This window comes from Eptesicus fuscus, chromosome 6 (genome assembly GCF_027574615.1).
Source record: "Eptesicus fuscus isolate TK198812 chromosome 6, DD_ASM_mEF_20220401, whole genome shotgun sequence".
Lineage (NCBI taxonomy): Eukaryota > Metazoa > Chordata > Mammalia > Chiroptera > Vespertilionidae > Eptesicus > Eptesicus fuscus.
This window is the reverse complement of record NC_072478.1, coordinates 25,912,593-25,937,233: the sequence shown is the minus strand read 5'-3', so window position 1 is coordinate 25,937,233 and position 24,641 is coordinate 25,912,593. Positions and strand designations below refer to the sequence as shown.

The 24,641-nt window shown below is 47.7% G+C and overlaps 1 protein-coding gene across 1 annotated transcript in view; it reads right to left on the bottom strand.

The window, feature by feature from the left end:
• Window positions 1–2,354: 2,354 nt before the first annotated feature.
• Window positions 2,355–24,641, bottom strand: part of LOC103304493 (complement C3) — a 34,381-nt gene continuing 12,094 nt past the window's right edge. The window contains exons 18-41 of the mRNA XM_054716904.1: window positions 23,633–23,741; window positions 23,300–23,385; window positions 17,713–17,855; window positions 17,411–17,623; window positions 15,496–15,562; window positions 15,315–15,401; window positions 14,411–14,614; window positions 13,885–13,960; window positions 13,441–13,600; window positions 12,327–12,425; window positions 11,264–11,420; window positions 9,629–9,792; window positions 7,929–8,087; window positions 7,724–7,783; window positions 7,514–7,601; window positions 7,350–7,401; window positions 5,365–5,452; window positions 5,167–5,259; window positions 4,189–4,294; window positions 3,887–3,976; window positions 3,590–3,673; window positions 2,810–2,893; window positions 2,584–2,719; window positions 2,355–2,496 (exon numbers count right to left, since the gene is read on the bottom strand). Coding sequence (XP_054572879.1) covers window positions 2,355–2,496; window positions 2,584–2,719; window positions 2,810–2,893; window positions 3,590–3,673; window positions 3,887–3,976; window positions 4,189–4,294; window positions 5,167–5,259; window positions 5,365–5,452; window positions 7,350–7,401; window positions 7,514–7,601; window positions 7,724–7,783; window positions 7,929–8,087; window positions 9,629–9,792; window positions 11,264–11,420; window positions 12,327–12,425; window positions 13,441–13,600; window positions 13,885–13,960; window positions 14,411–14,614; window positions 15,315–15,401; window positions 15,496–15,562; window positions 17,411–17,623; window positions 17,713–17,855; window positions 23,300–23,385; window positions 23,633–23,741 — 2,747 coding nt within the window. The remainder of the gene's footprint in view (window positions 2,497–2,583; window positions 2,720–2,809; window positions 2,894–3,589; window positions 3,674–3,886; window positions 3,977–4,188; window positions 4,295–5,166; window positions 5,260–5,364; window positions 5,453–7,349; window positions 7,402–7,513; window positions 7,602–7,723; window positions 7,784–7,928; window positions 8,088–9,628; window positions 9,793–11,263; window positions 11,421–12,326; window positions 12,426–13,440; window positions 13,601–13,884; window positions 13,961–14,410; window positions 14,615–15,314; window positions 15,402–15,495; window positions 15,563–17,410; window positions 17,624–17,712; window positions 17,856–23,299; window positions 23,386–23,632; window positions 23,742–24,641) is intronic.

Below are 24,641 nucleotides of genomic sequence, written 5' to 3'. Positions count from 1 at the left end.
GCATTTAGTTTGAAGGACAGAATTTCTACACTGCTGTCTTAAATCCCCTTTTATTCAGGAAACCTGATATTTTTTCTCTTCATTCCTTCAATAGATTGGATGAGACCCCCCCACATTATCAAAGGTAAACTGCTTTTTCAAATATCCTATATAATAAAGAGGTAATATGCAAATTGACCACTCCACACACAAGATGGCCACCCCCCTGTGGTCAAAGATGGCCACCCCCATGTGGTCAAAGTTGGCCACCCACATGTGGACACAAGATGGCCACCACAGGATGTCCAGCAGGGGAGGCCAGTTGTGGGTGATCAGGCCAGCATGGGAGGGCACTTAGGGGCGACCAGGCCTGCAGGGGAGGACAGTTGGGAGGGACCAGGCTGGCAGGGGAGTGGTTAGAGGATAATCAGGCCAGCAGAGGAGTAGTTAGGCATCAATCAGACTGTCAGGGGAGTGGTTAGGGGATGATCAGGCTGGCAGGCAGAGTGATTAGGGGCAATCAGGCATGTAGGCAGGCAAGCAGTTTGGAGCCAGCAATCCTGGATAATGAGAGGGATGTCCAACTGCTCATTTAAACAGGCAGTCGGAAATACTTCAAGGGGTCCCAGATTGGAGAGAGTGCAAGCTAGGCTGATTGGCACAACCCCCCCTCCCCCCACCCCCCATGTAAGAATTTTGTGGCACTGGCCTCTAATATATATACATACATATTTCAGAGAAGAAGGGAGAGGGAAAAATAGAAACATCAGGATGAGAGAGAATCATTGATCAGTTGCCTCCCGCACCCTGCTACTGGGAATTGAGCTGCATGTGCCCTGACTGGAATCAAGCTGTGATTTCCTGGTTCGAAGGGCAATGCCCAAGCACTGAGCTACACTGGCTGGGCTAAGGTAAACTGTTTTTAAAGTCAACTGATAATAGATGTTATCCCATTTTTAAAATACCTTCCTAGCTACATTTAGCTGGTGTTTCACCAAACGGCGGGTCTCCACGGCCTGGCTAAGTTCACACAGGACATGAACCATCCCTCATGTAAAGGACCTTTATTGGTGGCCCCATCACAGGCAGGCCTGCTCACGTTGCCCTGCTCTCCTTTCCTCTCTGTCTGAAATCAACCCTCTGCTGTCTTCAGAATGTTCACAGCCTAGAACCATAGGTGCTCAAGCAACACCAAACCCCAGGTGTTAAAGAAATGAGGACAATGGACTCAGGGCAGGAGAAAGGGGAAACAGACAAGAAAAGAAATGAGAAGATGGACATCGGGGGAGGGGCAGCAGGCAGATGTCATCTGGGACACCTAGTGAGTGATGAGGGTCTTTGAGTGTTCCCTCCACAGAAGTCTCTGGCAAGTGGGGGCTGGAAGAAGCAGGGCGAGGCTGTGAATGTGTTCCCCCATAATCCTGGAAGTGGGAAGTGTTTTCTAGGACCAGGGGCTCTAGGGTCAGGGGGCCATGCTGGGTGACTTCCAGGATGTAGGGTTTTTTCCATGATGAGCGGATCCAGAACCCTGTGCTTGGGTCCCACCCTCAACAGTCTTCGAGGATCTAGAGACTAGATGAGGCCTTTGGAGTCGCAGTTTCGCTTTGCAACCAGTAGTTCCACTCAGCCTGGTGGCTGTCATTCCCAATCCCTGCCCCTCAGTTCTGATGATGCTATGACCTCAACAGCCCCAGCACTCTCTCCTCAACTGCTGACTCATGCTTCCCCTCACTCACTCAGGCTCCCCTAGTAGATATATCACCCTGCCCCTTACCATCCCATCCTGGGCACAGCCTCCCTACTGGGTCCTACAGAAGCATTGAGGAGTTTGCTCAGGCCCATCTAGAAAGTGGTGACTGGGAGGGTGAGCCTAGAGAATAAAAGGGAATGCAGGTGAGAATGCCATTGGAGATAGTGAGCTGTGAATGAGGAGTATGAGAACAGGGGAGGCTGCAGGTGAAAATATCAGTAAAGATACAAGTAAGTTTATGGACAGACATGTAGGTGGGGGGGCCAGGTGGGGATGTAAAACAATGCAGGTGGATGTAGTCAAGGACGCAGGGAAGAGAGGAGGTAAAGATTCCAATGAGAATGTGGGAAAAATTCAGGTGAGGATGCAGTAAGAAGGCAAGTAAGCAAGTAGGTGAGAACCCAGGTGAGGGGGCAGGGAGCTGCAGGTGAGGATGGTGAGGGCATCAGTGCCCAGGAGAAAATGCAAATGAGATTCTTGGGGATTTCAAGTAAGGACTGAGCTGAGATGCAGGTGAGGCAGCTAGGGAACAGGCTGTCGCTTTCCCTCTAACAAAGACCTCAGACTTTGGGAGATCACATGGAATACAACTGAAGCTTTATTGGCATGGAGGGTCAGATGGGGGTCAGTTGGGACAGCCAAAGACGATCATGTTCTCTGTGAAGCTGGCCAGGTCCCTGCACAGCTTCTTGTTATCATCGTCTTGGCATTCGTCCACTTCAGGCCACAACTCTACCCAGGTGTCTTTCCCAATGATGTACTTGATGCTGGGGAGGAGAGACACATGGCAGGTCAGGAGGGATCCTGGAAGGGTGTGTTGGGCAAGCACACCCATGTGCAGGGTGGGCACTCACTTGGATTTCTCTCCCCACAGGTCCGAGGAGAGGCCCCACATGAGGTAGTGTTTCCCCTCCTGCATCTTCAGGGCTGCTCTGCACTTGACGTGGCTGATGAACCTGCGCTCCTGTTCAGGCTGCACCTCGTCGGTGCCTGGAGGGGAGAGAAGGACGCTGAGCTGGGGTGGAGGAGGCAGGAGAAGGGAGGGGAAGGCAGCAAGACAGAAGGCAGCCCAGGGCTGACCTGATTTGATGATCTGCTTGATGACCATTATGTACTCGTCAAAATCATCCGACAGCTCCTTTCTGAGCAGGCTGGTCTTGTACACTGCGGGGGGAGGAGGAGAAGGGGAGGAAAGGAGGGCCATCATGGGTTATGGGCAGGCTTGACAACTGGGCGGCACCCTACCTGCAAAGTACCTGGGCACATGGCTTCCCAAGCAGCCACATGAAGCCACACAGGGTCATACAACCACCATCTCACATAGTCACCCACAGCCATGTGCACAGTTACAGCCGCTCACAACTCATCCCATGCACAAGGACAGTTACTCCTATCCACTGTCACCTGCAACCACCATCTCTTACACACAGCCACATATGGTCACTCAAAACCCCATCTCACACTTAGTCACCTACAGCCATGCACACAATTATAGCCACTCACGATTCATCATATATACAGGGACAGCTATGCCTATCCACAGTCACCATCACACAATCATGGCTATTTACATCCACACTCTCAGAGACACACACAGCCGCATCTACTCACAACCACCATTTTTCACACTCTTGCACATACCCAGCCCAGTCATAATCATGGTTCCCCAGCAATCATGGCCTCTAATAACACACACACTAGTCACCCACAACCATGAACCTGTGGCCACTCACAACCAGTCACACACACAATCATGACCACACCTGCCATCACATTGTCTCACCCACACAACCACAGCCACACACACCATCACTCACATACAATCACACTTGCACGTGCATCTCCTCACCCCCTCCTCACCATAGTCCACTCCTGGCTCACAGGCCTTGTCCAGCCGGTCTTCTGGGGTGAGCTGGTCCTCTGAATGGTGCATGAAGCAGCTCTCTGTGGGGTGGGTGGGCAGGGGACATTATCTAAGCTCTACTTCTCACCCAGGGCCCTCCACCCATGGGTGTGGTCAGCCCCAGGCCCATCCCTCTTGGTGTCCCCTGGGTTTGGGCTTTTGGGGCTGCCTGCATCAACAATGGAAAGGGCTGGGGTGGAGGGCAGGGTATCAAGTGGGCCTGGCCTGCCACTTCCTGGCTCCTGTGCACCCACCCTCAGCACAGCGGCATATTTCATTGTGGCAGATTTTGCTCAGCAGTCCATCTTCCTTCTCTGGGTGGTAGAACCGGGTACAAGTCTCATCTGTGGGCAGAGGGAGTGGGAGGTGTCAGAGAGCTAAGGCCTCCACCCAAGACCATTGCTGTGGGGCTCAGGTTCCCAACTCCAGTCCCTCAGACCTGGAGATTCTAGGTCCTGAACCCTGGGACTCCCAGGTCCCCAATCACCAAGCCCTGGGACCACATCTTATAGAACCTTGGGACCCTCAGACGCCAGGCCCAAGGTTGGCTGCTCACCCAGGTTGTAATATGAGTACACCTTGACTGCTCCCGGCTGGATAAGCCCCACATTAAAGTACTGGTGAACTTTGAAGGCTATACAGTCCTCTTGATCGTGAGAGATCTGGGAAAAGGAGGAGGTGAGTCAGTGGGGCGACATGGGAGAGAGTCCAGCATAAGGAGAAATGGGGGGGCCAAGAGATATCTGCGTGGAGAAGATGGGTGGGGGGTGAGGAGTGGCAAAGATTAATGAGCAGGTCAACACATCTATTTTCTTTTTCTGCAAGGCTCATGGCTAGATTATACTTCTCAGCCTCCCTTTCCATTTGGTGTGACCATGAATTTGAATTCTGTCCAATGGATTGCTATCTGTGCCCCTAAAAACATCCCATGGTTATCAATACTGCACTGTGTATTTGAAAGCTGCTAAGATGGTAAATCTTAAAAGTTCTCAACACACACACACACACACACAACACACACACACACACACACACACACACACACACACACGTTATGAGTTGATACATGTGCTAACTAACCTTACTACGGTCATCATTTTCCAATATACATATATCCAATCATTGCATTGTATACCTTAAACTTACACAGTGTTATATGCCAGTTATATCTTAATAAAGCTGGGAAAATAAATGAGAAAGAAAAAAGGAATGATGGAAGGAAGACAGACATACATGCATGTATATGTGATAGAGATGTATATTTGGAGGAAAGTGCTAACACTTAATGAATCTGGGTAAAGGGTATATGGAACTTTTTATACTGTTCTACAATTGCTCTGTAGGGTTGGGATTCCATAAAAATTAAAAGTACAAAAATGAAAATGAAAATTATTTTTTAAAAAACCCATCTCATGCACAACCAATCCTCTTTTCTTCTAGAAGGAATGGATGAAGCAGAGGACTCAAAGACAAAGACCAATAGAGAAGGAAAAGGCCAGCGATCTGTGGGTCAAGGTCCCAATGGAAGCCTCACCTTGTTCAGGTAGATGATGAGGGTGTTCTTGTTGGAGAAGGCCTTGTTGTCCAACTCGAACTTCGAGATGTACCTGTCAGTGCCACTGCTCAGCTGGAGGAGGGAAGAGCTTGTGAAAATCCCTTCCTTCCCTCAGCCTCTTCCAGACCCCAGGCTCCTTCCCCCTAATCCTAGCCCCTGAGCCCAGGATTTTCACACCTGCTTGAGGTCAGCAGTGTCGGGAGCAAAGCCAGTCATCATGGATATATCCAGGATGGACATAGTGGCATCATGGCCTCCTAGGTACCTGGATGGGGCAGGGAGAGAGGGTTTGAGTCCCAGGTAGGGTTAGCCCTAGGACAAGGGAGTCTGATCAGTGACTGAGGATTCTGGTTCCCACACAGCAGCATAGAGGATGTCAGATCTAGGGAAACACCCCCCCGCAAGGGGAATAAAGGAAAGGTGTGTAATGGTTAAGGCGACGAACTGCTCAGCCTCTAAAACCCAACTACTTGGGTTCACATCCCAGCTCTATGTGACATTTGATAAGTCACTTCACCTCTTTGTGCCCCAGTTCTTCTAGAAAATGAAGATAAGAGTATAGGCAGGTCTCACTGCATGGTTCCATTATCACGGTCTAGTTCAATAATACCAGTCCCTCAGCAACAGGTTCTAATCCCAATACCACAATATATTAATGAGTAAATGCCTAACGGACAAATCTAGTTGCCAGCTCTTCAGTCCACCTATCACTACGTAAACATATGAGCATTACAATCAATGACCAATCACATCACTTCTTTCAAAGTCTGTCAGTGATGGGTCACTGAGCAACCATCATTCAAGCCCCGTGTAGCTGTGTTAGTTCCTTCTCTCTCAGTAAGAACAAACAAAACATGTGAGATTTTATCAAAATGTCATAGAAAGGGAATCGCCAGCAAAGATGAAAGTGCAGAACAGAAATGAGAGTGGTAACACCGGGAGTGAAATTTCAGCAGCACCTAAATGGAGCCAAAGAAGAAACAGCAGATGGAGGCAATGTGGACCTGCTGCCCTTGGAGAGACCATCATGGGGCCAGAGGCACTTAGTGAAGGCAAGGGCATCAACATCAATGAAGAAAGTGGCTGTGGCCAAAAATGGTGCCCCAGAGGAAGTGACCCTGGAAGAACACTTCACTGTGAAGGAACTCTTAAATACCTCATGACATCGGAAGCTCAGAGGATTACATGTGGGAAGTTGCCCTAAACTTAGAAGGGAACATAACACTTCACAGCATCATAGAGCAGATGCTGGCTCCATATCGTAAGTGTTACAGAGAAGAAAGGAGGCACTGTTCAAACCACAGGGCTTTGGATAAGTGCTTCACAAAAAAACAAAACCAACTTCAATCTCAATGTTCTGACATGTTACTTTTTAATTGATTTCAGAGAGGAAGGGAGAGATAAGATAGAAACATCAGTGAAGAGAGAGAATAATTGATTGGTTGCCTCCTTCACGCTCCCTACTGGGGGGCGGGGATTGTGCCTGCAACCCTGGTATGTGCCCTTGGTTGGAATCGTAGCTGGGACCCTTTCATCTATAGGCCAAAGCTCAATCCACTGAGCCAAACCGGCTAGGGCACAATGTTCTGACCTTTTAAATTACAGTGCACTAAAAAAAATACTCATATTAACTATGCTTTTCATTACTCTATACTTTTATAACTGGCAATATGAGAGTTTTCAATGTTGTAATACAAAAAAAAAAATAATAATGTAAGCCCAACCAGTGTGGCTCAACCAGAAGGTCAAAGTTGATTCCCAGTAGGAGCACAAGCCCTGGTGGAGGGCTCTATCCCCAGTACAGGAGGGTGTACAGCAGGCAGCCAATCAATGATTCTCATCATTGATGTTTCTATCTCTCTCCCCGTCTCCCTTCCTCTCTGAAAGAAATAAAAATTTAAAAATAATAATAATGTAAAATTCCTGTAACACTTGTAATCTCCCTCGTTGACTATCAACATCACTTTTCACAGTCTCAGCTTATGTGGTCACGGCTAGTCTCACACCACCATGCCGTGCTGTCTACCTCCTGGAGGGTGCTCAGCACAGCACTACGCACACAACACATTCCCAGAGAGTAGTAGGTACCTCGGATGTTATTTACAGGAAGTCTTGCTAGAGAGAGAAATGAGCGAGATGAACCCCAGTGACCCATCTCTTACCTGGCACAGATCTTGAGTAACATGGTGCTGTTGGCATCCTGAGGCTTCTTTGCTAGAAACACAGAAGACAGAAGGATGGCGGGCTGGATCCTGATTCAGGAGTGGGGCAGACACTAGAATGGCAGTGGGGGAAGGGTGACAGATAGGGTCTTTATTCCTTCTACCTTCAGGGGCTGGTCGCAGGGTAACACTGAGGCTGAACTTATTGCAAGAGGTTCTGCCGTTGATCTTGGCCTGGTATGATGTCACCACCTGGAGAGATGGGAGGGGAGATGCGATGTCAGCAAACTTGACTTGGGAAGGAGATGGTCCCTCTGGGGCAGCGGGGCTGAGAGAAGATGGTGAGCAAAGCAGGTGTGGGCTCTGGTCCTTACCGACAAGGTGCCTTGTCCTTTCCCTTTAGCTGTTAATGTGAAGTTCTCATTTTCCTTGGTCTGCAGGGAATGGGGAGAGAAGAGAAGGTGTTGGGAGCCAAGCCTTTGCCCCACTGCCATGGTCACGTTCCCTCCCTCCTGCCTCCTGCAGACTCTGACTGGCATGGAGGATGAGAGTGACAAGGGTTTGGCCAAACAGCTGTACCGTTTCTGATCGCAGGAGGCTAGCAGATTCCCAGAGGATGCGGTGTGTGACTGCAGAGCTGCGGCTGGGCAGGTTAATGGACACATCCAGATTCAGATCCTCATGGTCAGGGACATCCCTCTGGTATTGGGCCAAGGCTTGGAACACCATGAAAGTGGCCTAGAACCCGTGAGAGAAAAAGAGGGTGATTTGAGAGACTGAGAAAGCAGTCAGAACCTGCTGGGGGATGAAAAGTTTCAGCTTTGAGCTGGGCCACTGAGACTGTGGCCTAAAATGCATCAGAGGGAGTGAGGATAAGAATGGGGGTTGTTATATACTGAGGACATGTTCCAGAACTCTCTCAGTGAGAGAGGATCAGTCTAGGGCTTGCTGACACTAAGACTGTGACCTAGAAGGGACCAAAGTGCACAAGGGATAGACTGGGAGTCATTAGACACTGAGGACATCTCCTAGAATTCACCAAGGGCCAGAGTCTCACACCAGAGTGTGGAGACATTGAGCATATCTAGATACACAAGGAAGTGAAGGCGTAAGACTGGAGGTCTAATATGCCTAGCCCATGGACACTAGCAATAAGGTAGTGAAGACTTAGGGGTGGGTGGTAGGGATTGGGAGGAGAAGGGAAATGGGGGGCGGGGAGGATATGTGTAATCCTATCAACAATAAAAAATATATTGAATAAATAAATAAATAAATACATAAATACATACAATAAAACCATGCCAGCAGCTGATACAAAAAAAAGAAAGAAGAAGAAAAAAGATTGAAAGTCTAGCAACACTGAGAATGTGGTCTAGACCCATCCAGAGAATAGAGTCGAACACATGGTTCATAGATATTGAGAATGTATCTAGAAACTATTGTGAGTAAATAATAAAATTGGAACCTGGGGACAACTAAGCATATAATCTAGAATCCAAAAGTGACAGTGAGCCCTGACAAGGTGGCTCAGTTGGTTGGATCATTGTCTCATGCATCAAAAGGTTGCAGATTCCATCCCCAGTCAGGACACATATGGGATGCAATCCATTGATGTTTCTCTCTCACATCAATTTTTCTCTCTCCCTTCCTCTCTCTCTCAAATCAATAAACATATCCTTGGATGAGGATTTTTTTTCAGAATCTGACAATACCACCAGAGAGAAAAGGGATCAAAATGAAGCCTGAGGTTGCTAGACTTGAAGTTGCTAAAACCATGGTCTAGAACCCAGCAGGGAGAGATACAGGCTTTGGTAATACGCTAGCAAACTGAGAACATGGTCTAGCACCCACAGTGGGACAAGGTAACACTGGGAGCCTCGTGGAACTGAGTGCATGGTCTAGAACCCGCCAGAGGGAGAGATGACTTGATGATTCCCTATAATAATTGAGAATTGGTCTAGAACACACCAGTGGAACAGGATAAGATGGGAGGCCTGGTGGAACTGGAAACATGGTCTAGAACCCATCAGAGAGAGGCTCACCCATGAACCTGGGCCATGAGAACATGATCTGGACACCAGGAGGGAAAGGGGGCTCAAAACATAGCTTGGGGCATCCAGAATTTAGTCTAGAATCCATAGACAGATTTGTAACAAAAACATGATTTCTCAACTTCATTCCAATCAACTGCCTCTCTTGGTCTCAGCATCTTATCAGGGAGGCCAGTCAGGCCAGAGGAGGTAAGGATGCATTTGCCTGGGGGATGTGGGACCACTTGCCTGGGTGGAGCCATAGCCACCTCCGTAGTATCTCTGCTCGTTGAGCCAGCGCACGACAGGAGGTACAGAGTCAAAGTCTTTGAGCAGCAGCAGAGCCAACAGGGCATAGGATGTGGCCTCCACGTTGTAGAGCTTCTGGCCAGGCTCCTCCCAGCGGTTCTTATCTACAAGAGAGAACACCAGTCCGCATGCTCACTGCTCTGTCCAGCCTGGAAGTAGTTCAGAGAAAGCTCAGAAAAAAGACTTGTACAAGACCTCGTCATGTTCAGGTGTCCTGGCCCACATTTGTGGCTTTAAGTCTGGTGGTTCCTGCCTTACTCTCTTCCCTCATCAACCTTTACTCTTCCATTTAAATTGTGAACTGCAGCCCCTCTGCAATAAGTTTGCCTTGCTTATTCTTACCTCTGAGACTTTGCATATCCTGTTCTCCCGTCTTGAAGCACCTTTTCCTCCACCTACCCCTGGTTATTCTTATCCACCCGCACAATGCAGCTTCAATGGCACCCAAGACAGAGTGAGACCCTTCCTTCTGTCTCTTAAAGCCTCCTGTGCTTCTCCTGTCCCAGCACTATGACGCTCTACAAAAATCGATTAACTCATTTCTTTCCTCAACTGGAACGTGACGCCATGATGGCAGGGGCTGTGCCATATTCACTGTGATGTCCCAAGTGCCTAAGAAAGTACTCATGACAGAGACTGTCTCCAAGAACCATTCTCTCCTCTTTCAGAGCACAGAATTGGATTACATCACCCAGAGGCCTTTGAAGTAGGAATGGTCACATAACTGAGCTCTGGCTAATGAAATGTGCAGAGCAATTGACGGGGCCCCTTTCATGGCTGGTCTACCTCCCTTGCACAGTCTTCCTGACTGTTTCCCCTTCTGCTTTAAGAGAAAGGATTCCTAGGCCCTGAGGTGGCAGAGCCATGAGAAGATAGAGCCTGGATCCCTGCATCACTGTATAGAGGAGGGCTGTCCACCAACTTGGGACCCCCACACTGCACTGTTTCTTACACAGCAAGACACCAACTTCTGTGTGTGAAACTACTTCAGTACACACTCAGATATGTTACAGAGGTGAGCATAAACCTGATAAGGTGTCATCACTTGAATCAGTGACTAAGTGCTCACGAGGTGCTACTTATTGTGCTAAAATTCCTGTGTCATTCTCTTATCTAGTCCTAATAACCCTTGAAATAATGGTAATGTTATTAATAATACTAAAGGCAATAGCAACATCAGTGACAGATCTCTTACTACGGGCTAGACCTTCTTCTACCCGCATTGCTCATTTAATCTTCCCACCAATCTTGTGATGTCGGTATCGTTTTATACACAATGTCCATAGAGGTTAAGTGGATTGTAGAAGATCACACAGTGAGAATGTGGCTGAGGGTGATTTGATTTTGAACTTGAATCTGTCTGATGTCAGAGCCCATGTCCTTGCTCCTGTGTCATAGCAAGTACTCAAAAATACTTGTTGAGTCATGCACCTTTCGTGTCACTAACAATGAGGATTTTTTCACACCCAGACCCACTCATCCCAGCTCAACTTGGAGCCATGCAGCCCCGTTTAAGATGGCCATTCTCAACCCCAAGCCACGTATCTCTTCTTAGCCCGCCAGGCTGCCTCTCACCTTTGGCTGCTTTCAGAAATGTGTCGAGGAGAGGGCCCTCCAGCTTGCCCAACTGGGCCAGGGCATAGCCAGCAATGGCCACAGCATATGGTCTCTTTAAGTTCCTGTAGTGTGCTTGAAGGAAGTTTCCGGCCTTATTGATGCTGCCCCCAAGGCTCTATGAGAAAAAGATTGGGTACTCTGGTCAGGTGGGCACTGCTGCCCCAGAAAGCTGGCAAGGATCACATAATCACCACTTCCTGGGCACAATATTTCTGGCCTTGGTACATATTTGTCTTGGATCTGTCTATTTTTAAGGGTTCCCCAGACAGTTTAGCCACTGTGCACTGCTCTGTTACTGAGTACCTATCATGTTCCTGGTGCAGTCTGTATACCAGTGGTGTGCTAGTAAATATTTCATAACCAGTTGTCTAGTCAGTGCAGGGGCGAGGGTTCTGGGAGCTGGTTTATCGATTGCCAATGACTGTGGTGTAAATACCTCCGCCATGGCCAATTTCAAGCTACCAATGTGACAAACCTTAACACAGAGTGGGAAAGAGATGCCTCAAATAGGCACCCAGGGTTAGCACACCACTGGGTCCACCTATTATCTAATCATCATCATCACTGTAACTAACACTTACTATGTGCTAGTCACATATCCACTCATTTCACCTCAAAATCCTATGAGGTAGGTTTTATTTTCATCATCATCCCTACTGCACAGAGAAGAATACTGAGACCCATGAGATGAGGTGCAGAGGCGGGTATGCTTTGTAGAGTTTGCTGATTTTTATAGTGTAAATACAACCATGGCTGATTTCAGCCTACCAGCATGGAGTCACTGACTGTAGAACTGGGAAGAGATTATGTAGTATGTCCACCGTATAGGTGCGACAGACACATATAACCTTAAGAGCATGGATAATGATAAAAGGTAGTAAAATAATTAAGAAATGATGAGTTTTGAGGGATTACTACCTTTGTTGTTGTTTTCTTAATTGATTTTTAGGGAGAGGTGGGGGAGGGGGGTCACGATGGCTGTGCCTAGAAAGGAGAGGGGGGAGAGGGAGGTCACACTTACGTTGACCTGTCCCTCGCAAATATCTTTAGCCTCCTGCAGCGCGATGAGAACGAAGGCTGTGAGGGACACATCTTTCTCCTCAGCATCATTAAAGCCACCCTAGAATGTGGAGCAGGAAGTTAGATGGGGTCACCTGAGTGCTCCACATGTCAACCCTCCTCCCCCTGTAGGATCAGCGGGGCAGGGGTGGTTCTCTCCCCAGTGTCTCACAGGAGGGCCATACTCTAGTAGTCATTCATTCACTCACACATTCTGTAAATGTTGCTGGTGTTGTGGGTAAGATGGCTCCAGCCCTCATGGAGCTCCCCATCTCATAGGGGAGGCAGGCATGAGCCAACCAGCTCATCAACAGATATATCGTTACAAACTGATGAGTGCTGCGCAGAAGTGGATGTGGCAGTGAGAATGGATAGCGGGGGTGGGTAGGAGTTGGGGGGTGGGGAAGTCTTGGTCAGGGCGGTTGGAAAGGTGTCCCCGAGGGATGAAAGGTGGAGCCACAATCTGAAGAGTGAGTAGGACTCAACTCTCAAAGAGGGCAGTGGGAACATGCCAGGCAGTGGGAACAGCGTGTGCAAAGGCCCTGTGCCCGGGAACAAGGCGCCAGGCAGTACAGTGGAATGTGGAGAGGGAAGGCTGTGAGGCTGGAAGCCCGAAAGGTCAGGCTGAAGCCGTGGTTCGCTCATTTGAGCACACGTCAGCATTACCTGGAGTCAGGGCTTATTAAAACCCCAATTCCTGGGCCCCACCCCCAAAGTTTCTGATTTGTGCATCTGGGATCCAGCCCAAGAATGTCCATTTCTAACAAACTTGCAGCTGATGCTGATGCTGTTGGCCTGGAGATCGGAGTTTGAGAACCACAATTCTAAGGACTTCTCAGGTTTTTTTTCCCAAAGCAATGGGGCGGGGGGGGGGGGTGCCTAGGGAACATTCGTTTTGCACTGGACTCTGAGGTCTCTGGTTTTTGCAAAGGAGGAGTGACCATCGTGGCTCCTTTACTTCTCTGTCCATCCCACGCTGGGAATTGGGCAAATGGCAGACGGAGCCTGTCTCCTGTCCATGCTGGGGCACTCAGGCACTCCTCTCCCCCAGCCTGTCCTGAATCCCGGCCTCTTACAATCATTTCTTTGTGTATCACGGGCCCATCCTCCTGGAAGACTCCATCAGGCCTCTGCTTCTCCAGGATCAGCCACTTGACAGCCCCACAGATGACTTCGGAGTCAATGGCGATGAGGTTGGCAGCCAGAGAGAAGACCTTGACCACGTAGGCTGTCAGCCTGGGGGTGAGCACCGAGCATGAGCCAATTGTCTCTGGATCCAGAGACTGCCATCCCAGCCAAACAAGGAGCAGAGAGGGGCGGGCCTGCTCAGGTGTGCCCAGTTTCCCAGGTCCAGGACCCAATGTTGCTTGTAGGCAGTGCTTAGTGACAGTAGGACACTCTGCTAATGTGCACCTTGACTCTGAAGGGGGAGGCTGTGTGGGAAAGGCCAGCCTAGATCACTGCAGGCCTGGGTCTAGGCCCTGCTCAGGGTGTGCAGGGCCAAGGATGGGCAGGCTCACCAGGTGCTGGACGGCATATGCAGGAAGGCCGCAAAGGCCTTGTTGGGTTGCCTGAAGGACAGTTGCTGCGTATACCCTGCATGGAAGAGAAAAGCATCACTGGGGGAGCGAGGGCTGAGTGGAGGCAGTGGCTGGTGTGGGTATGCCAGGAAGGAGAGAGTCTTAGAGAGGGAACAAGGATTCTGTGAAAGGGAAGGTGAGGTTCAGAGAGGAAAGAAGGGGCTCAGAACCAGGAGGAATGTCTGGAAGGGAGTGGAGCTTATTGGGTGGAGGGACACTGAAAGGGTGCAGGGATCAGAGAGCGGAGGGGTAAGTGCTTCTCAGAGGAGAGGGGGTTTAGAGAGAGAAGGACTCTCAAGGGGGTTCAGTGGAAGAGGGAACTCCAAGGGACCAGGGTCTCAAAGAGGGGAGAGCAGGAGGTCTCAGAGAAGGGGCGCGGCCTGAAGAGGGGGTAGGGCCTCAGAGGAGGAAAGAGCTCAGCGTGAGGCCTCAGAGTGGGGGCCTCCAACAGGGGAAGGGGACATACCCTGCTTGATGAGTTCCAGGGTCTCCTGCCTCTTGTCAAGGCCAAACTTGTCCCACTGCTCGGTGTGGTCCAGGTAGTGCACCGCGATGACCGTGGGCGTCATGTGGATCATGTTCTGCTCTCCGCAGCCCCCGGGTGTCACAATGAGGTGCCCCAGCCGCTGCGCATCGATGGCGTCCTCTGCCATCTGGGCCACTGGGGTCCCTGCAGCCAGGAGGAAGGATGGCGTTCAGGCAACAAGACCCACTGTGGGGTGAAGAGGGCTGGGGCTGCCCCAGCCTTCCCAGGCTCCAACCAGCCAGGGCCAAAGAGTCAGGGAGTCAGGGACAGCTGGCGGCTGGAGGCATGTGACTGCGGGGGGCCAGGGCGGTTGTCCCGGGTCCTCATGCTCCACCAGTGGTAACATAATTCCAGGACCAATGGTCATGAATATGTCTATCAGGCTTAATGCCATTTGCCAAGCTCCCTTCTAGGAGAACACTATATAGTATCTCGTTTAACTTTCACAACAACCCTTCGAAACAGGCACCACTATTTGCCTTCATCACAGATCAGGAAACTAAGAGTCTCTACCCCAAACCTAAGAGCTCAGACAGAGGGTGCAAGGTGCTTTGCTAGCTCCTTCCTGTGCCTTCTCGCCCCAGTCCTCTATCCTGGGCAATTAGTTCCAGAATTTCTGTTGTTGAACTCTATCACTTCTCATTTAAGCTTCTTTACCAGCAGAAGCCAAGTACTGCCTGGAGCCTTCTGCGAACACACCAAGGAGAGGCTGTTCTAGCACACGAGAAGGAGAGAGGCGCCATGGTTCAATATTTCTGGAAGTCGATGGAACAGGGCACCCTCTTTGGGGTCATGGCTCCCACACCTTCCCGGGCCCCATGGGGTTGGACCAAGGGCATCTCACCCTGCAGGAGGATCTTGGTTTCTGACTCTGTGTCAGGGACTTGGTCACTGAGGTCTGCAGCCTTGACCTCCACTCGCTGCACACCATCTGTGGTGGAATGGGAGACACCCTTGGCACCAGCCTCCTTTCACCAGACCCTGCACACCACCCAGGCCTCACCCCCACTCCTGCGCTGACTCACTCTGGCCCAGGTGCTGTGGATCCAGTGTCTCAACGGCCACAGTTTTGTTCATTCTGATTCCTTCAGGCTGGACAGTGTTGAGGGAAGGGGGAGTTGGGTGAATAAAAGGACAGACAGAGACACAGCTGGTCAGCAGGGCACTGTTCTGGGGATTACTGTAGCCTAGATGGCATCTGCCAGTCTTAGCTGTGTGACTGAGAGCCAGTTACTTAACCTCTCTGTGTCTCGGCTTCCTTCCTTTTAGGGAGGAGGCAATACAAACATCTACCTCATAGTGTGGTATGATTTAATAACAATATTGTCAATTAATAATAATAAAACAACAAAGCCTTTAGAAACCTTCCTATGTGCCTAGAAGCTTTCTTTACTCAGGTTAACTCGTTTAGGGTACTGCTATTATCATTCCCATTTTAAAGATGGGGAAATGGGCCTTGGTCGTTGTGGCTCAGTTGGTTGGGTTTGTCCCGTACACAGAAAGGTTGCTGGTTTGATTCCAGGTCAGGCACATGCCCAGGTTCCAGGCTTGATCCCAGGTAGAGGGCATACAGGAAATAACCAACGTATATATTACTCTCACATTGATCTTTCTCTCTCTCTCCCACTCCTTCGCTCTCTCTCAAAATCAATGAAAAAATCTTAAAACAAAACACAAACTTATAAAGATGGGGAAAATGGAGAACAGAGAGCTGAAGTAACTTGCCCAGAGTAACACAGCTTGGAGAACAGAACTGGAGTATAAGCCTCATAAATGTTATCAAAGTATTTTATTTTAAAATTAGATAAATAAATAAATAAATAAATAAAATATTAGTGATCTTACTTATGAATTTGTTTTGCTTTAAAATATTTTAAAAATGACAAAAGGAGATTCCTCAAAAAATTAAAAATGGAATTCCCATTTGACCCAATAATCCCACTTCTGGAAATATATACCAAGAGAAATGCCAATCAGAAAGTGCATATGCACCCCTATGTTCATAGCAGCACAATTTACAATAGCTGTGGTGGGAGGGTTAATTGGGGGAAAAGAAGACATATGTAATACTTTAAACAATAAAAAAAATAGTGATAAAAATATTCACAAGAGAAAAAAAAATGACAAAAGCTTTTACTGATGATCCTATCTCTTATTATATTTGAAAGTGTTCCAAACTGTGGGAAACAGTAGTAATGTAACTGTTAATGTAGATTTTAAGGCTAAAATTCACAGGTAACGGAACATTAGAGATCTTGTTCCCCAACACATGTTAGTCCGCTTAACTCAATAAACTCAAAAATTTAAAAATTATAAAATCACTGGTAAAAACAGAACTTTGCTGCCTGGTTGGTGTGACTCAGTGTTTGAGTGTTGACACATGAAGCAGGAGATCAGGGTTCCATTCCAGGTTAGGACACATGGCTGTGTTGCTGGCTGGATCCCCAGTAGAGGGCGTGCAAGAGGCAGCCAATCAATGATTCTCATCATTGATGTTTCTCTCTTTCTCCCTCTCCCTTCCTCTCTGAAATCAATAAAAACATACATTTTCAAAAGTAGAACTTTCCTATATCCTATATTATTCCTTATAAAATTTGGTCTGTGAAATATGTTTCCCCAAAATTTTTAAAGTCAAAACAAAACTCTTATACTGAAATGTGTTTTAAAAAAATCATATTTGATATTAAAATATATTTTAAGGAAAACAAGTTTTTATCTTTACCGCTGAGGTTTGGGGCACCCCCTTAGAACTTTATGTGCAGAATGTCTCCGCTGCCTCACACGGCCCTGCTTTCACACCTCTGGGCTCCTAACTTTCCTAAGCTGAACACGGACAGTATTAGTGTCTCAGAGCCTGGGGCTCGAAACTGAGTTGACAGCACAGGGAGAGCAAGAGTCCCTCCTGAAGGACAAGAGGCAGCAGGTGCCCCAAGGACTCACCACGACCTTCAGGGTCTTCCTTACACCGTCGGTGATGAAGTACCGATAGACAGTGGCTTTCACCTCTACCTCCTGCAGGCCGACTGTCAGGGGCACAATGACATAAGGCACAGCCAGCGAGGACTTGGGAGGGATGGATACAGTCTGCAGGTGACGCTTCTTGGCAGTGGCCAAGCTGCAGAAGGCTGGATTGTAGAGCATTTCTACTCTCACCTGCCAGGGAGAGAGTATCAGGCCAGGGGCACGCACCATGGTCCCCTCTCCAGGTCTCCCCTCGTGCCTCTCCTGCTCCACGGACCCACCGTGAGCTTATCTGATTTCCTGTAGTTGTAGAGGACGGCTCGGATCTCCACCTGCTCGTTACGAACCACAGAGTAGGGCAGCTTTAGGTCGATGAAGAAATCTTGCACCACCGTCACCTCATAGGGGTCAGCCACACAGATGCCTGCCCAGGGGAACAGAACATGAGTGTCAGGGGTAGGGGATGGGCAGGGTGGACAGGGTCCAAGTTCAGCCCGAAGTTCCTGCCTCTCAAGGCTTACCCCTGACACGGGAGCTGTCCCGAGCTCAGCTTGTTTTGGTAGAAGCCCATAGACTAGAGAATGTTGATGGTGATGAATTACAAATGATAGTGGTAGCTGGGAGTTGCCAGGATTTAGTGATTTCTTTGGAATTTTATTCAGAGATAGAGGTGGAGGAGGAAAGCGAATCAGCCTCACTGAAGGGTCTATCTGTGCTCCCCAAAATGGTGGCCCAAGGCCTTTGTGGTCACTGGGGACTGGAAGGTGGCTAGCTTGAATGGGAACTGGATTTCTGCTTTTATTTCATTTTAGTTAACTCAGGTTTAAGCTTTTAAACCAGTGCTTGTGAATATATTGAAATCATGTAATTTCCAAGGGTGACTTTTATGGAATGTAAATTATATCTCGATTTAAAAAATGCCATGGGGCCGGCTGAGAGAGGACAGCTGAGGGAAAGGGACAGATGTCATACTTTCAACAATAAAAGAGTTTTTAAAGATGCCCATGGACTCAGACAATAGAGTGGTAAAGGCCTGGAAGGGGCGGGTACAGGGGGGAGGGGGTCAATGGGGAAAAGACAAACAAAGGGGACATCTGTAATACTTTCAACAATGAAGATACATGTTTTAAAAAGTGATGCTTGGCCCTGGCCAGTGTGGCTCAGTTGGTTGGGCATCGTCCTGTGCACCAAAAGTTTGCTGGTTCAATTCTGCTCAGCGCACATGCCCATTTGAGGACTTCCATCCTGGTGGGGGACTGCAGGAGGCTGCTAATCGGTGTTTCACTCTCTCATCTCTCTCTCTCTCTCTCTCTCTCTCTCTCTCTCTCTCTCTCTCTCTCTCTCTCCCCCACCCTCCCCCCCCCAAATCAATTTTAAAATCTCAAAAACATAACAATAAAAATGATGCTTGATTTAGTGATTGGAAAACTTTTTAAACTATGTTTGGAACAACTTGAATATGTCTATCTGCTTTTTCAACTGCAAATTTTATGAATCCTAAAATAGAGATCAAAATGTTTCCAATGAGCCCTAGTTGGTTTGGCTCAATGGATAGAGCATTGGCCTGCGGACTGAAAGGTCCCAGGTTTGATTCCAGTCAAGGGCACATGCCCAGATTTTGGGCTCAATCCCCAGTGGGGGGCGTGCAGGAGGCAGCCAATCAATGATTTCTCTCTCATCATTGATGTTTCTATCTCCCTCTCCCTCTCTGAAATCAATAAAAATATATATTTTTAAAAAATGTTTCCAATGAAAAGCTCACATCCTAATTGAATTGCACTCTAAGTATAAAAGGCATACCAGATTCGAAGGCTTACAAATAGAAGTAAAATAAGTCATTAAAAATTTGATATCCTGCCCGACCAATGTTGCTTAGTGGTTGAGTGTCAACCCATGAACCAGGAGATCATGGTTTCATTCCCAGTCAGGGCACATGCCCAGGTTGCGGGCTCGATCCCCAGTAGGGAGCGTGCAGGAGGCAGACAATTGATGATTCTCTCTCATGGATGTGTCTAACTCTTTCTCCCTCTCCATTTCTCTCTCTGAAATCAATAAAAACATATTTTTTAAAAATAAGCTTTACTTAAATAGTAATAAATTTATTGTTTTAATATTATTATTACTGTGATAGTGGTTTTGCAAACTTTTATTATTATTGATTTTTTACAGAGAGGAAGGGAGAGGGATATAGAGCTAGAAACATCGATGAGAGAGAAACATCGACCAGCTGCCTCCTGCACACCCCCCACCGGGATGTGCCCGCAACCAATGTATATGCCCTTGACCAGAATCGAACCTGGGACCCCTCAGTCCGCAGACCGACTCTCTATCCACCGAGCCAAACCAGTTTCGGCGGTTTTGCAAACTTTTATAAAATGTGGGAATGATAACATTTTGGATATATTTGGGTGAAATAAAATGTATTCCTGAAATCAGTTTCTCATACTCCTTTTTCATGGGGCTACCAGAAATATAAAATAAAACACCAACCCACATTACGTCTCTTCCTTCCTTCCTTCCTTCCTTCCTTCCTTCCTTCCTTCCTTCCTTCCTTCTTCCTTCCTTCCTTCCTTCCTTTTTTTAAAGGCACTATTTTAAGGGCTTTACATGTATTAACTCATAACAATCCTTTCAATAATGCTTTGAGTACGTGCTATTTCTATCATGTCCATTTTATGGAGGAGCACAGAGAGGTTGAGTAACTTGTTTAAGGCCACACAGTGGCTTGTGCTGAGTCATACTGGAGTCCCAGGCAAAAGGAAACTATGTGCCCCTGTGTAAATGCCCAGGTTTTGAGCTCCATTCCCAGTAGGGGACATGCATGAGGTGGCCCATTGATATTTTTTTTCTCAGGGATGTCTGCCTCTCTCTCTGTCTCTCTGTCTCTGTCTCTGTCTCTCTCTCTCTCTCTCTCTCTCTCCCTCTTCCTCTCTCTATCAAATTAATAAAAACATATTTTTCTTAAATAAGAGAAATTGGCAGAAAATTTCAATTCTGCAAAGAAGCAGAATTTTAAAATCTTGAAGTCAGAAAGTAAAATGATAATAAAGTTTATTAGCCACACTAATAAAAGAGAAATATGTAAATTGACCATACCTCCATGATGCTCACCAGCCAATCAGGAGGGAATATGCAAATTAGCAGGATAAATATGGCAATGGCCCTGCCTCCCAATGGCGGAGTGGCTGGGCGGGGCAGGATACCTGCTATGAGGGGGAGAGGGACGGGAGCTACAGGAGCAGTGCTTTGGCCAGAGCAAAGCGAAGCCTGCAGACTCCGGCTGGAGTCAGCGAAGACTCTGGCTGGAGCAAAGACTCTTGCCAAAGCAAAAGTGGAAGGCAGAGGCCAGAGCGAAGGCCTGGGTCCCAGGTGCTGGAGGAAAACCAGTGCTGGCAGCCAGGTGAAGGAAGGCCTATACATGAATCTTTGTGCAACAGGCCTCTAGTATATTATAACTAAACAAAATGAGCATACAGTATAATAAATTCTGGTTGTTGTATAAATAAAATATTTACATTTAATATTATGAGTTTTAATACACCTGACTTTTAATGTTTTAATATTTTTTGACAAATTTAACCTTTAAATTATACATAGAACCTGCCCTGGCTCTGGTCTCTGTTTAAAATTTGGATATTTTGTTCATTACAGATTTTTTTGTACTCACTTTTATTTTGAAAACTAGATGCCTATTGCACAATATTCATGCAAGAATAGGCCTTTCTTCCCCTGGCTACGCTCCTGGCCGCCCGGGAGCCTGCAAGTCCTCACTCCTGGCTAGAACACCGTTCCTGTAGCTCCCTCTGCCGCCTCCCTTCCCCCTCATAGCTTGCGTCCCAACCCTCCCAGCCGCTCTGCACCTGCATATGCAAATTAACCCACCATCTTTGTTGGGTTAATTTGCATACTCACTCCTTATTGGCTGTGGGCATAGCGGAGGCACAGTCAATTTACATGTTTGTCTATTATTAGATAAGACTATTGCAGTGGGATATTATTTATCTTGATGACCGACTTTTTGGCACCCACTTATATTTTGCACTAAAAGTCGGGGCCTTCCTTCCCTCACCCCTCCTAGCCCTGCTGTAAACCATCTCCATTTAGCTAGAGCTCCTCAGGTCTCACTCCAGCTGTGGGTGACCGAGGACAGGTCCACCTTTGTCACACTTCACAATCTGACCACCGATGTATCAATACCCCATTTCATCCTGCTTCCTCCTTTTTCTTAATTGCTTAACCCACTAGCATGTCGACAGCACCTCCTTAAAAGTTTTTGTGGTTGCGAATTATTCTGTATGATACTACAATGATAGACTCATGTCATAAAACATTAGACCAAATCCATAGAATGTATAACATCAAGAGTGAATTCCTACTGTCAGCTATGAACTTGGGGGTTTCACAATTGACTATAACAAAAGCACCACTCTGGTGGGGGATGTTGACAGTGGGGGTGGCTGTGCAGGGGAGAGGGGATGGCAGAGGGTATATAGGAAATCTCTGTATCTTTTGCTCAAATTTTTTAAAAATACATTTTTTAAAATATATTTTTTATTGATTTCAGTGAGGAAGGGAGAGGGAGAGAGAGATAGAAGTATCAATAATGAGAGATAATCATTGATCAGCTATCTCCTGTACGCCCCCTACTGGGGATCAAGCCTGAAATCCGGGCATGTGCCCTTGACTGGAATCGAACCAGGTACCCTTCAGTTTGCAGGCTGACACTCTATCTGTAGGAAGCGGTTATAGGGTTAAGCCTCGGACTGACCTGCTGGCAAAGTCACAAACAAGTCCCAAGCTTGGAAGGGCACATTCCTCTAAGCATAATTAAGCTTGATCTTGTAACTGCTCCCTAGATCTTTCCTGGGTAGCTAGTGGGCTGTGGGAGGGGCAGCAAGTGCTGCCAAAACAAGTGAAACTTACAACAACATTGTAGATTACCTTGTTTGTCCCTGATTATAAATAAAGCCTCAGCTTTGCAGTCTGGATCTGTCTGTGGCCTCAGCAAGGCACAGAAGATCCACCTAGACCCAGCTTTTTCTCTTTGTCTATCATTTCTCCATCATTCACCACCTCCCTCAGGCTCACCAAACCCTTGGCTGTGCTGGCTTGGCTCACTATCCACTGAGCAAAACAAGCTAGGGCTTTGCTCCCTTTTTTAATAGAATATTTTTGTTTGTTTGTTTTTGTTAATCATCACCTGAGGATATTTTTTCCCACTGAATTTTAGAGGGAATGGAAGGAAGGGGGAGAGACAGAGAGAGAAACATTGTTGGGAAAGAGACACGTTGATTGTTTGCTTGGAGCACAGGCCTCAACTGCTTGAAACCTGGGTATGTGTCCTGACCAGGAATTGAACCTACCACCTTTTGGTGTACAGGACGATGCTCCAACCAACTGAGCCAAACTGTCCAGAGCTTTTCTGCTCAATTTTACTGTGAAACTAAAACTGCTCTAAAAATAAAATCAATTTAAAAAATAAAAAGCATTGCCCAGCTGGCATGGCGCAGAGGTTGAGCATCAACCCATGCACCACGAGGTCACTGGTTCGATTCCCAGTGAGGGCACATGCTTGGGTTTGAGCTCAGTCCCCAACAGGAGCCATCCAGGAGGCAGCCAGCTGATGTTGATGTTTCTCTCTAATCAATGTTTCTGGTCTCTCTCCCTTCCTCTCTCTCTAAAAAATCAAGAACATATTTTTTAAAAATAACATAAAAATCACTGACACTCACAATCTAGACTCTGATGCACCCACCCCACCCAGTAACCAGGGGGCAGAGTGTCGCCACCAAGAAGCAGAGGAGCTTTGGGATGGATAAGAAACAGAAAATGCCCGGGGCCCTGGGGCCTGCGAAACCACCATCTCACCTTTCTTGTCGGACAAGCTCACAGCTATAAACTCCCAGGTGGTGATGGAGTCTCTCAACATCACCTCTATGGTCTTGGAGGAGACTCTAGATGGAGGAGAAATGGGGGCCTTAGGAGAAGATGTGGTGGAGGGGAGAGCAGGTAATGAGGGGCCCCAAAGGGACCAGTTGGAGGGAGCAGGTGTGGGCACCTCTTGGTTTTTCCAGGTTGGGTTGTGGAGTTGCACTATGATCCCAGAAAACAGAGGAGGTTGGGGGGCATGCAAATTAAATGTTCTGGTCCTGAGTGTGGAACGCCTGGGGGTGGGTTGGAATGAGGGGGGCCCAGCCTTACCCATTTTTCTCTGGGTCCTCTAACAACTCCATCTTCCACAGCCAACTCTCAGGGAAGTCGCTTCTGGAAGTGATGTCTTCTTCGGGAATGATGTCCTCATCCAGGTTACCTGGGCAGGTGGGGGCAATCTGGGTTTAGAGCAGACCCACTTCCCCTGCTGTCCCCTTAGATACTCATCTCTACAGCCCTGGAGGGGTTCCTGGCAGCAAAAACACACCCACAGACAAATGACGACTTGTCTGTGAGTTAAAGGCTGTTCCCCTTTGAGGGCTCCTGCCTCCATAAAAATGTTAAAAGTGATATTTTATACAACAGCGTTGGTATAAAGGCAAGGATAATCCAGGCTAGGGTATATACATTTCCCCTGATTTCCAAGAAACAAAAGCATTTTCATAAGCTTCTAAAGGTACCCTGACTCCTGGCACGGTGCCTGCTGTATCAGAAGTGACTTTGGTCCTGAGAGCATCCAGGTGAGCGGAGATTCTGGACTGATGGAGACCCTGGAGACCTCTATACCAGCTGGGCACCACCAGCAAGTAAACACCGCTGGGCATGGCTAGGACTCACTGCTGGCTGGGATCTCCTCAAGAAATGGTGGACAGACTTTAACTTGGCTCTGGGTGTGTCTAACAACAAAGTAGGTGCAATTGCACAGATGCCTTAATCCATTCCTGCTCTGGGATAATCCATCAAAGTGCCTTTGGCGCTACTAACGTTTAAGCCATCCCCTGTCTCACCCCCAGTTGACTAAAAAACATACACAATACTGAGAAATAAATCTCCCCATGGGTGTAAACCACAGCCCAGCAGATCAGTGAGGTCTAACTCCCTCAGCAGCTTTATCTTCTCTTTGCAGAAGGAAGGCTCTGTCAGGAGTAGAAAGCAGCCTGCCTAGTTGTCATCATTTGCAAAGAGAGTGAAGATAGACAGTCTTTTGCTCACGTGTGTTGGAAATCTTTGTGTCTTTTGTGGGTGGAGGGGTGAAAGGGATGCGAGCTTTCCAGCTAAA